General features: G+C 43.4%; 1 protein-coding gene across 1 annotated transcript in view; it reads right to left on the bottom strand.

The window, feature by feature from the left end:
* The window catches only part of FAM20A (FAM20A golgi associated secretory pathway pseudokinase), a 67,450-nt gene extending 65,369 nt beyond the window's left edge, over positions 1 to 2,081 (bottom strand). Inside the window, exon 1 of the mRNA XM_030828055.1 lies at positions 1,537 to 2,081. Within this exon, the coding sequence (XP_030683915.1) occupies positions 1,537 to 1,940 (404 nt within the window). The 5' untranslated portion in view covers positions 1,941 to 2,081. The remainder of the gene's footprint in view (positions 1 to 1,536) is intronic.
* Between the last annotated feature and the right edge of the window lie 11,688 nt (positions 2,082 to 13,769).

Raw genomic sequence — 13,769 nt, 5'->3', positions numbered from 1 at the left:
GTAACACCGGGAAGTTTAAGACCACAGAAATGTGACTAAATGAATGCTGTTCACATTTACAAAGCAAGTGACTTTGTCCACAGTCTCTCATTCTCAGATCCATAGTAGACATGTAGATACTTTTTCTAAGGGCAAAATTTCCTGGTTCACTAATCCAGACTTCCATGTGATTGACGAAATACAGATAATATTGAAAATGACAGTGTCTGAGAAGCAATCTCAAACTGCCTTTTATTACTGCACACAGTTAACGTGGAATTGAGAATCACTTTCTTTCTAACATAAAATCATGAGCCATAGAGTTACTACTGAAATTCACCAGTGATTCAGCCAACAACTCAACTTCTTCCTTTGCAAAAATTTCTGAAGGTTTTGTTTTCTCCCTCCAATCTCAGCATTACAGAATAATGAGCAAACAGTTAAATTGGCCCAGCTCTGAGTTTCAAGAGAGATTTATGGTCTGCTCATCCTCTGGAGGGACTATAAAACTACCGATGACATCTTACTTTGAAATCTCTCGTATTAAGTAAAGAGATGGGTGTGGTCCAATAGTGAACGCTGCATATGAGTGGTATTTAGACAAGTTCTGTACTTCAAAACAGAGTCCTTAACTCATAGGAAGGCTTCCTGCCATTAGCAGGGGATCTCAGTAATGAGCGTGCTGCCTTCCCCAACACCCCCACCCTTTTCCAAAAAGATTCTTCTTAATTTTATCCTAAACATATTTGATAGTTTTTCCTCTGTATTTTGCTTTGGGTTTAAAAAATTCCCTGGAAGATTTTTATCTCCTCTGTGGAAGCATCAAGCCGCAGATCCAACTCAGTCCAAATCACCAGGATCATACAAGATGATAAAACTGCCTTCAAGTTGTAATACTTGCTGGAGGGGCCCAAGCTGCGTTTTAAATGTGAACAATGCGGCGGCTGCGGCAGAGAACTGACCATTTACTTCCTGCCCCACATGACCCCCTTGTGATCTCTGAAACCGGGCAGAGGAATAAGGAAAGGGAAAGAACTGGGTTTTGGGGAGAAGCATGCTTTCTGGAAGGCGCCCAGGTTTACCCAAAGAGCACAGTTAAGTGCTGAATTCCAGCTAGCTCTGGAGTCACCCTGTTTGGGGCCTCATTCTGGAAACCCAAAGTCCAGCGGCAGCTTTCCTCCACATCAGGACAGAGAGAGGGGTTTGAGAGTGGATGAGGGAGCGGGAGTGGACGAGGGAGCGGGAGTGGACGAGGGAGCCGAAGTGGGGCTCAGCGACGACCCAGGAACTCAAGGGGAGGGGCTGAGAGCGTTTCTCCGCTGCGCGGCTGCATAGAAACTTTTTCCTCCCACTATCTGACTCCGGGACTGGACTGTGAGGTCTGCAACAGCTGGTGGGGTTCGGGTGGGGAACACACCCTAAGCCCAGCGCCAGGGCTGGAGCCGTGGGTGGAGTCGCTGCAGCCCTGGGCCGGGGGCGGCAGGGAACTCGAGACTGGGACGCGGGGAGGCCCCGGCCGGAGCGCCCGCTCTCCCGCGTCCCAGGCGGGGTCCTCACCTGTTCCAGCGGGCCACCTTCCTCCTGTAATACCGCAGCGCTTCCTGGCTGGCCAGAAGCGAGTCCTCGGCTCCCACGAGAGGCGGCTCCTCCGGGACGTTGTACAGCGGGTGGGCCAAGAGGGCCTGCAGCTTGGAGCCTGAGCCGCTGCGGCTGCCGCCGGCCGGTTCAGTCCGGGGCTCGGCTCGGGAAAAGTTGTGCACTATCGTGCCGGGGTCTGAGGCGGCTGCCGCCAAGTCTGGCGCCGGAGAGGAGGCGCGGCCGGTGCACGGGCACCCCCGCGGGCGCTCCCGGGGCCGCAGCTGGCGCTGCACTTGGGGCCAGAGGTGGAAGTAGAGGTCGGCGGAGAGCAGCGCGCCCAGCAGCAGCAGGGTCAGCAGGCGGTCCCGGCGCAGCCCCGGCATGGCCCAGCCGGGGCGCGGAGCGGCGGGGCGTGCCGGCCAAATGGGACGCCGGGGGCAGGCCGGCTGTCTCCGGGGTCCCAGGAGGGGTCGCGGGGTGCGGGCAGAAGAGGCGCCTGGAGTCCCGCGGGCAGGCCGGGGTCAATGAGACCGAAATTCTCCCCGCGCAGGCTAGTGCCCCGTGGAGGGGTGTCGCTCCTGAACTTGGGGACCAGGTGCACGGAGCGCCGGGGCTCTCGGAGTCAGCGGGCGTCGCTTCTCCGCGCCGAGTGAGCCGAGGGAATGGGGTTCCCGGGGTGCCCGCTTCTTGTGCCTTTTCTCCCCTGCGCCCGCCTGCCCGGGCGCCCGCGGCAGGTGAAGGGCCCCGGGGCGCGGGCGCCGGCTGCCACCGCGGGCAGACGGGCGACGGGGCGGGGGGCGACCGCGAAGAGCAGCGCGGAGGGCGGACGGAGGCCGCCGGCTGCAGAGCCCAGGGCGTCTCTCCTGAGGATGCTGTCGCTCGGCGGCGGCTGCTAGTGCTCCCGCGACTCCTTCTGCGGGCGGTAGAGACGCCAGTGCCTGCGGCTGGCACGGGCGGCGCGAGTGGGGAGTTGGCGAAGCAGGAGCGGCTCCGGGGAGCTTGTCTGTGCGCCTGGACTCCTAGAGGCAGAGGTAGCGCGGGGCCTCCCGGAGCCTGGCCTGGCGCCGGCACCCCGGCCCACTCTCCGCTGGCACCTGCCTCTGGCGCAGCTGACGGCCAACTCCTGATCCGAGGCCGGCGCTGCCCTTGCACCTTGTCACCCACCCACTGCCTGCGCCCTCCCCCTCGCTCGGGCCTCCCACTTTCCCTGCCCAGGTCTCAGTCCAGTCACTTTAACGGACTCACGCGAGGGGTCCGAAGCCTCTTTTACCATTTCTATTATTTTTAGGAAAAAAACCACCACAAGCTCCCTAAAACCCTTTTTTTCCTGTAAGCTTTGCCAAATGAGTGTGTGTTGGGGGTGGGGGGAGTGGGGGTGGCAGTGTTGGTATCTGTTATTTGTTTGTGTTCCGTTCCACCTCCGCCCCCCTGCAGAGTGCAGGACCCACCAAGATTCCTAACAATTACCTACCACCTGCCTGGCACGTAGTAGGTGCTCAGGAAACACGCTCTTGGTGAAGGAAAGAGCTTGACCTTCAAAAGTAAGGTATCAGTTTTACCTAGAATCTTACTAATTTCCTGTTTGGAAGGAGTTTGATTCCAACTCTGCCTGTACTTTAAAAAGAGGAAATGTTTCTTGCACTCAGGGAGGGAGGCGCCCTGATGACCCCACTCCGAACTTTTGAGTTTAGCTTGGTGTGAAAGTAGTCCACCCAAATGAATCACCGGAGGACACATTTAGGCTTTCTCCGATATCCTGTGAGGTAATGTGCCCTCCCCACACCCAATTTTCCTTTTGAGGAAGAGGGAGGGAGTCCTGAACTCCTGGCTCCTCTATTTAATGACCCCATAGTATATAGTAAAGTGCAAGTCTGATCAGAGAGGCGGCCCCACCCTGCTGAATTTCAGGAAATCCACCAGAAGCTGCTTGCCCAGGCAGCAAAGCCTCCCATGTAAGTTAATCCTACTCTTTAACCCCCTCCCTTCCCTTGCTGGAATTAAGAACCCTCAGACGTACCTTGACTTGTGAATTCAGACCAGAGTTCTTTTCCCCGTGGTTCAGTGGAAGGTTTCTTCGGGACTTTGCAGTCTCCTCAAATGTAAATGAAGATAATGATGGAACCTACCTCCTAAGGTTATTATGAGACTTAAATGAATCGAAGTACAATTATGTGTCACATCTGAGAAATGCATCCTTAGGCAATTTTCCTGTGCGTGTGAACATCAGGGTGTACTTACACAAACCTAGATGGTTCAGCCTACTACACACGGAGGCTACATGGCATAGCCTATTGATCCTAGGTACAAACCTGTACAGCATGCGACTACTGAATACTGTAGGGAGTTGTAACACAGTGGTGAGTACTTGTGTATCTAAACATAGGAAACATGCAGTAAAAATATAGTGTTGTAATCTTATGGGACCACTGTTGCATTGACTAAAATGTTATGTGGCACTTGACTATGTATAAATTGCTTAGAAGAGCCCCTAACTCATCCTAAATAAGTGTGAAATATGCGTTTGCTGTCATTATAATTACTTACTAGTTCCTGTAGTACACTAGGCTAGGTTAGAGACTGCTTATCGCTAGGACAAAAATAGAAAAGGATGGAAAAGGAAGATAGCAGGAAGGAACCTGCTTTCAGGGGCATAACATTGTGGCCTGAGTGCCCAGTCCAAGTGAAAAAGCCCAAGATGATACTATTCCCAGCCACTCCACTCCTCTGGGTACGATGGTGCGCATTTTGAGGGATTCTAGAACCTCCTCCTTTTTATCTGGAATTAAATTTTAACTGGTTTCCAATTTCTGAGAGACGTTGCAACTTCTAATGTGTTTAATTAGATGTCATGGCAAGCAAATGAAGAAGTCAGGCATTGAATGGTGGTGATGTAACTGCAATAACTGTGTGGCAAACTGGTGAGCATTTTTCTGGGCTGGCAAAGGACGTGGATGTGATGACATTGCAGGTCTTGTGACTTCAATTGTTCTCAACCCATGGGGTCATACTCCCTTAGTAGACTCTTTTTTTCTGGCCCCAATTTAGGGAACAATAGTGTAACTTGCTTGGAAATTATGTAAACATATTTTCCATGCCCTTTAAAGGTCACAGTCAAGTGCAGAACTGCGTGTGGGAGTTAGATATTAAGTGTGAATGAAGCTGGGATAGGAGAGTGGAAATCCTATCTGTAGGATTGGCCAATAGGATGTTGGCATCCTCAGGTTTGCCTCTAATCTACCTTTCCCCCTCCTAGAAATGAGCCTTCTCCTGCTCCTCCGATCTTCCATGTCTTGGGCCCTGGCTTACTTGCCAGCCTCACGTACATCCTCTCCATTCACACTGAAGGTATCCTAAGTTGCTGTTTGCTGGGACAAACAGCAATTGGAATTGGACAAACAGCAATTGGAAGCCCCTCCCTCCTTGTCCATTTCTACTGATCTTGATGTATCTAGAGCCTCATAAGCTCTTGCTCAGACTTGCAAATAGGTTTCTAACTGGTCCCTCTGCTTCCATGGTACCTTATTTCAGTGCCCACCCACACTCTTGCCAGAGTGAGACTTATGGTATGCAGAGGCAACTAGGATATTCTCCTCCTGAAAACCCCCTGAGCTTCTCCTTGTTTCCGGATTAGGTCACTCATTGTGACACAGCTCTTCGTGGTCTGGCTTCTATCTCCCTTCTTCTTTATATGCCCCTTCTTTGGTCTTCACCCCACAAGACTTTCTGCAATTCCCAAGTGCTCCAGCCTCTGACAGATGTGTCCTTAATCAAAAGCTCTTTCTCTTTTCCCCACCTGGAAAACACCCATTAGTCCACCCAAGCTTTGGCCACTTGTCCAATTTTTCTCTGATGCTTGTCTTCATACCCATTAAACTCAGTGCCTCATGCTCTCATGTGCCCCCATAGCTCCTCATATATTCCCCTATTACAACGTTGGCCATGTTGGGTTTCCTTTTTAGTGTGTGTTATGGGTTGACTATATCCCGCTCTCAAATTCACATGTTGAAACCCTAACCTCCAATACTTCAGAATGTTACCTTATTTGGAAATAGGATTGTTGTAGAAATAATCAGTTAAGGTGATATCATGCTAGCGTAGAGTGGACCCTTAATGCAATATGACTGGTGTCCTTATAAAAAGGAGAAATTGGGACACAGAGACATGCATACAGGGAGAATGCCCTATGAAGATAAAAGACAGATTGGGCAATTCTTCTATAAGCCAAGGAATACCAAAGACTGCCAGCAAACACAAGAAGCTAGGTAAGAGGCATGGAACAAATTTGTCCCTCACAGCCCGCAGGAGAGACCAACTCTACTGACACCTTGACCTTGGATTTATAATTCTAGAACTGTGAGACAATAAATTTCTGTTGTTTAACCCACCCAGCTTGTGGTACTTTGTTACAGCAGCCATTGCAAATTTACACAGTACACATGTCTGCCGTCTTCACTGGAGCACTACTCCTGAGTGTAGAGGGAGAATGCTACTTATATATGTACACAGAGCTCTGAGGATGGGGCCTGTCATTTGAGAAATGCTCAAGAAATGTTTGCTGAGTGAAGGCAGAAATATTGGCCATCTCTACAACTGTAGAATGTCACGTAGGGCCGAGTATACAGTAAGGGCTAAATTATTGTTTACAATAAGATGACATAGCTTTGGACCCTGTAGGAGACATAAAGAAATATATGACACAATTCCTTCTTGCCTTCAAGAGTCTTTTGTGGTCATCAGAGAGTCCAGCTATATCTGTACTCACAAGCCAATGGGAAAAAAGTATGAGGCAGTACACAGAGCAGATTAGCAATCTGTGCCATTGCATGCATTAAGAGGAGCAAATGCAAAGGGCAGTTGTGTTTCCTTTCAGTCTAGCTAAATATCAAGCTCTGTACTTGCAGGAGTTAAATCATGAAAACAATAGAGTCAACATTTAAACACCAAGTTCCTCAATCTGTGAAGGTTAGACTCTATTTTTATCTTGCCCATGTTCCCATGTTGCTTAGAACATGACTAGTTTTTTGTTTGTGTAGTCAGTTTTCTACACTAGACTATAACTCCATGAGTTCAAGGGTAACATGTTTTCTTTTTTATTTTCCTGCCTTCATAGGATCTTAGACACAGCAAGGCATGCAAATGAGAATTAACAAATTCCTGCAGAATAAATGACGTTTGTGGGTTTATGTGTGTTCATATATGGAGGTGGGAAGTGGTTTGGAAAAGAGCACTTAAAATAAAAACATAAATGTGTATAATCTAGCTCAAGATAAGTGTTAAGTCAGAACATCTACATAAGTGTTAAGTTAAACATCCATTATGTGTTTTTTTTTTTTTTTTTCTTTAGACAAGGTTTTTCTGTGTCATCCAGGCTGGTGTGCAGGGTAGCAGAGTGTGATCTGGCTCATGGCAGCCTTGAACTCCTGACCTCAAGTGATCCTCCCACCTGTCAGCCTCCTGAGTAGCTGGGACTACAGGCTCATGCCATCAGGACTGGCTAATTTTTTTTTTTTTTGTAGAGATGGGATTTCACCATGTTGCTCAGGCTGGTTTCCAACTCCTGAGCTCAAGCTATCTGCCTGTTTCAGCCTCCCAAAGTGTTGGGATTACAGGCATGAGCCACTGTGCCCGGCCCCAGTAGATGTTTACTTAGAACATCAATGGAAATTGCCTTAGTCCTACTGAAAAATCAATAGGTAAGAGACACATAAGGAAATAACTAAATGTAGACATCTATGTCCCTCACAGTTTTTATTATAGTATAGATGCATGTGAGGAATGTTACCTTTACCTGCTAGCTGTCTCAGTAATCAGCAAGAGATGCAATTGAAATTACTATAAATGGAAGACCTAGAATGGAGTGAACGTAAGAAACTGAAACTGATTTAGTATTGCACTCAGCACCTTATTCTGAGGTAGAAAGTCCAAAATTTTCTGTTCATGACCAACACATAATGCCTCAACATAAGCCAGAGATTTCTGAAAGTGCAGCCTGTGGATCAGAAGTACCTGATGTGTTTATAAAAATGCAAATTCCAGGGCCACACCATAAACCTAGTATATTTTTGGAGGTGGGGCCAGGAATGTACATTTTCAATAAGCTGATTCTTACCCACTTACAAGATTCTGACACACATTTAAGTTTGGGAATCACTGGTTGAAAGGGCAGTGCCAATGAGAACAAAGTCACAGATTTGATTCCAAATAGGCTAGGTAGGATCCATTGTCTAACACTGGCCACCCAACTTGTGTCATAAGGTTCTAAGGCGCTAAAGAGAGAGAGACAGAGAGTACATGTTTCCCCATCATTGCTACTGGGGAACACAAATAAATAAGTGCCTGTTCTTTACAAATGATGGGTATGTAGTGTGATCTTGCTATAAAAAGTCATGGCTCTACTTATTGGTAAATTTCCCCTGGGAAACTGAACTAGCTTCCCTGGGTCTCAGTTGCCTCATTTGAAACATGAAACGCTGAAGTGAATGATCTTTAATGTCCTTTTCAGCTCTGAAGAATGAGAATTTTACATTTTTTTCTACTAAGCATATATAAATCTAGATCTTTTCACACAGCTTTATTTCCAGTATAAACCAAATACTTGAGAAAGCAAACCAAGGCATTTTGTAGGAAGAGTAAGAGCACTGGATTGGGAGTTAGGGAGCTTACACTGTAATCTTGGCTCAGTCATTAACTAGCTTGGTGGCATGGGACAAATTATTTAATGTCTCTGGGCTTCCTTTGCCTCACATATAAATAAGTATTTTGTGGTAGACAATTTCCAAGTTCTCTTCCAGCATTTAGTTCCTGCAGGAGTGAAGATGAGGTAAAGACATTCTTAGATGAAAGAAAACTAAAAGAAACAATCACCAGCAGACCTGCTCTAACAAAAATGCTAAAGAAAGATTTCAGATGGAAGGCAAATGCCACCAGAGGGAAACCTGGAACATCAGGAATGAAGGAAGGGCAACAGAAATGGTGAAAATATTGGTAGATATAACAGATTGTTTTTTCTCATCTTAAGTTTTACAAAATATACATAATAATTGAAGACAAAAATTATAGCATTATCTGATAGAGATTCAGTATACAGAGACATAATACGTATGACCACTACAATACAAAGGGAAGAGGGTAAAGGGACTTGTATGTTGGTAAGAACTCTGCATTCCACTTGAAGTGGTAAAATATTAATTCCAAATAGCTGAGAAACATTAAGTGTATATGTTATAATTCCTAGATTATAATACTATACTGTACTAAGAGATATAATAAAATTAAAAACTATACTGAGAGACCTAATAAAAATAATAAATATATTGAAATGAAACACTAAAAATACCCAAATCATAAAAAAGAAAGCAGAAAAGGGGAAAGAAGAACAAAAATATAGGAAATAAATAGAAAACAAATTATAAACTGGTAGCCCTAAATGTAAACATACTGATAATTATATTAAATATAAATGGCCTAGACACACCAATTAAAAGACAGAGATTTTCAGAATGAATTAAAAAACAACTCAATGTTATGCCGCCTACAAGAAACCTAGTGTATATATGACCACTGGTAACTTAAAAGGATAGAAAATGACATACCAGGCAAACACTAATTAAAATGAATCTGGCATAATTTTATTAGTATTACTCAAAGTAGCAATCAAAAAGACAATTTACCAAGAAGTCATAATAATCCTAAATGTGTATGCCTCTAACAATAGAGCTTCAAAGTACATGAAGTAAAACTGATAAAACTGAAAGGATAAATGGGAAAATTCAACAATTATAGCTAAAGACTTCAGTGTTTCTTTTTCTGCCACTCATAGAGCAAGTAGACAGAATATCAGCAAGGATATAGAAGAACCGAAAAATACTATTGGCTAACCAAATCTAATTTAACATTCATAGGACACTTCACTCAAAAGCAGCCTAATACACATTATTTTTAAGCATACATGACATTTACCAAGATGGACTATATCCTGTGTTATAAAACAAGCATTTAAATTTAAAATAATCAAATCATATAAACTATGCTCTCTGCTCATAATAGAAATAGACTAGAAATAAATGACAGAGAGATATCTGGTAAATCTCCAAACATCTGAAAACATAAACGTACTTACCACATGACCCAGTAATCCACTGCTAGGTATTTACTCAAATGAATTGAAAACTTATGTGTGCATAAAAACCTACTTATGAAAGTTTTATAGCAGCTTTATTAATAATTGCCAACATTAAGTAATGCATATGTCCTTCAATGGGCAAATAGATAAACTGTTGTACATCATACAATGGAATACTACTTAGAAACAACAAAGAACAAAATATGGGTGTACATGACAGCATTGATGCATCTCAAAGGCATTATGCTGAGTGATAGAATCCAGTCTCAAAAGGTTACATATTGTATGATTACATTTATATGATAGCCTAGAAATGGAAAAGCTATGGTGACAGAGAATAGATCATTGGCTGCCAGGCATTAGGGACCATGATGAAGGTATGACTACAAAGGTACAGCATTAGGAAGTTGTTTTGGGTGATGGAACTATTCTATATCCTTATCACGATGGTGGTCATGTGAATCCATCCATGTGTTAAAACTGACAGAACTGTACATTTAAAAAATGGCAACTTTATTGGCCCTATTATTCAATTATGTTAAAACAAAATAAAATAAAATAAAAAACAAAGGTTGCAAAGCTCCATCCAAAAGAATTTTGCCTGTAGTCTGGCTCATAATAGCAAATAATTGCACAAAAAAGTAAACATCCATCTATAGGAAAATATGTTAATTGTGGTATTATTATATAATGAGCAGTTAAAATGAAGGAAGTACAACTGTATTTTCTCATCAAAGATACATCTTTAGGTTGTAAGAAAACATGAATATGGTGTGTGTGTGTGTGTGTGTGTGTGTGTGTGTGTAGCAGTATGATACTATTTAGATAACCTTCAAAACTGGCAAACTAGGCCAGGCACAGTGGCTTACACCTATTACTCCAGCACTATGGGAGGCCAAGGAGAGAGGATCACTTGAGGCCAGGAGTTTGAGACCAGCCTGAGCAACATAATAGGACCCCTCTCTACAAAAAAATTTAAAAATTAGTCAGGTGCAATGGTGTTCATCTGTAGTCCTAGCTACATGGGAGATTGAGGCAGGAGGATCTCTTGAGCCCAGGAGTTTGAAGTTACAGTGAGCTATGATCATGCAACTGCACTCCAGTGCCTGGAGACCCTGTCTCTGAAAAAGAAACAAAAAATTGGCAAAATTATAAAAACATGCATGAGAATAATGAATACTGTCTTAGTCAGACTGCTGCTATAACAAATATACCACAGATTGGGTGGCTTAAATAAAAGAAATTTATTTTTCACAGTACTGGAGACTGAAAAGTCCAACATCAAGGTGCTGGCAGATCCAGTGTCTGATGGGGACACTCTCCCTGGCAGATAGCCCTTTTTTCATTGTATCCTCACATGTTGAAGAAAGAGTGAGCATTGGTCCTTTCATCCCCTAATAAGGGCACTAATCCCATTTATGAGGGCCCCATCCTCATACTCTAATTACCCCTTGGTATGATTTGGATGTTTGACCCCTCCAAATCTCATGTGGAAATTTTATCCCCATTGTTGGAGGTGGGGCCTAATGGGAGGTGTTTGTGTAATGGGAGCATATCCTTCATGAATATATTAATGTCTGAGAGGGTAAGGAAGACTGTTCTCATTCTATTAGTTTCCATGAGAGCTGGTTGTTAACAAAGAGCCTGGCATCTCCCTCCCCTCTCTCTTTTGCTTCCTCTCTCTAGCCATGTAATCTCTGCACACACTGGCTCCTTTTCACCTTCTGCCATGAGTGGAAGCAACCTGAAGCCCTCACCAGAAGCAGATGTTGGTGCCATAGTTCTTGTATAGTCTGCAGAACTGTGAGCCAAATAAACTTCTTTTCTTTATAAACTACCCAGCTTCAAGTATTTCTTTACAGCAACACTGAAATACTGAGACACCTCCCAAAGACCCCCCCCCTTAATACCATCAAACTGGGGATTTAACATATGAATTTGAGGAGAACACAGATATTCAGTTCTTAGCAAACACCAAATTCAGCATAGTGATTACATATGGAATTAAAGTGAGAAAAAAGTGCTTGTTGAAGATTATACATGGGGCTTCAGCAGTAACTGAAATGATTTCTTAGAAAAAAGATCTGAAGCATATATTACAAAATGTTAAAATCTGACAAAGTTGGGTAGTGCTATACGGATGTTGGTCACATTATTCTCTATCACATGACTCATTCTCTTTACTTTTCATATTTACAATATTTATTAAAAATCTGACTTGATTCATTTTGTGACCTCACATCCTAGACTATTCTAGGTTTTTAAAGGGACAATTGAAAGAAAGCATTGGGCTTTGATATTAAGGTGAAGCAGGTTAATAAGGAGCAGCAGTCAAAGAAATTTGCTCTATTTTATTTTGAAGGAGATACATGGTAGAGGGCAAGGAATATGTGTAAGAGCAATGTCAACTTAAATGAACTGAATTTATATTTTAAAAGGGGAAGGAATTCACAGATTTTATGTGTGGCTGCTTTCAGACTGTGCAGTTCATCTGAACAGAACTCTTACATATATTATGTGAGTTTTACATGCCAGACTGAACAACAACAGATGTGTTTTCCCTGTTTCAGTTTTTACTACCTTGACAGTACAGCTATTCTTAGAAGGTGGGAAGCTGGGACTTCTTGGGTCTTTAGAATGTCATGTCTTAAAGTATCATAACTGTTTTCTAGCAACTCCTAATCCACTGTATGAATTCACAGCTAGCGGGTGAGACAAACATTAAACAAATGTAACACAAATAAATATCTTGGTCTGGCTCAAAGTTCAGTGTCAGAACATCGATACAGCTAAAATAAATAGAAATGACTCCAAAAAGCTTTCAAAATTAACATAGGTCTTCACTCAGTAATTTTTGAGGGACTGGAAGAGGAGAATTACATTATGGAGGTATACAATTATTAGTATTCCTTTCTAAACATCCATAATACATGTCTCTCTCTTCACAAAGTTCAGGCTTTGTAATCTCCTTTTCCTTTTTACCCTCTCACCCCAATTCCCATAAACTCCTCCCCACTCATGCCTGTTCTCTTCTCTTTATTTCATCCCACTTCAGTCCTTTCATACATAGGGCAATAGGCTCCATTCTTAATGGCTTCCGTCTCCCTCTCCATTCCCAATGCAGTTCAGCCTGATGGAGATCTATTAGCTGGCTGAGTAATTAAAGGACTCTTCTGTCTTGGAAGGAGAATTTCAAATATTTATGTTTTTATGATATTTTAGTTCTGACAAATGAAGAATCATAAAATTATAAGTTACAGTGGGGACAGATACAATGACATCATCTTAACTCTCTTCATGCTGCTTTTGTTTTTTAAATTTGGAAGCAAGGATGAAAGGTGTAAAAGATGATTAATCATTTTAGAAATAGATGCATGACTACAGCCTAAGTCTGTGGTGAACCAGTCATGCTCTCTTCCATTCTCTGGGTTAGACTAAGTCCTACATTTCACAACCTTCCACTGTGTTCACTTGATAACTGGGAAAAGGCAAATGGACCCCATGGCTTCTACACTCTCCCTCTGTTCTTCCACAGATGTCGCTGGCCGTATTTTATGAACTGGAAATCTGGACTTAGGGTCAAACTCATGAAACAGGGTATTAAAAATCATGAGTCATCTATCCCAGAAGAGTCAGGAACTATAGTTGCCATAACTGGACACATATGTTAAGCCCTCACTTCCCTTTGATGTTCTAGATGCAGCCTTAGAAGGAGAAGTCAGTGGACACAACCGGAGCCCATGGTATCAGGTCTGGACAAACCAGTTTCAAAGCTGAGTGCTCAGTTTTGCAAAGGAAGGCAGTAACTCTGACTAGCAGCAGTAGAATCTAAGCAGACAGAGGACCCGGTAGCACCCTATCTTCATGATGTATTTATTTTTAATTCTACAAATAATACATGAATATTCTCTCTTTGTAAAATATTTGGACAGTAGACAAAATTTTAGAGTAATAAGTGAAAGTCTCCCTTTCTTCTTCCTCTTCCCTGATTTTCTTCCCTACAGGTAACCATTGTTGGTTTGATATGACTCCTTCCAATGCTACATATACTCAAGTAGCTTTGCCTCTACCTTAATAGTAATCAGATAAA

This window comes from Nomascus leucogenys, chromosome 14 (genome assembly GCF_006542625.1).
Source record: "Nomascus leucogenys isolate Asia chromosome 14, Asia_NLE_v1, whole genome shotgun sequence".
Classification (NCBI taxonomy): Eukaryota; Metazoa; Chordata; class Mammalia; order Primates; family Hylobatidae; genus Nomascus; species Nomascus leucogenys.
The sequence above is the reverse complement of the archived record's forward strand: the minus strand, read 5'-3'. Positions and strand labels throughout refer to the sequence as shown.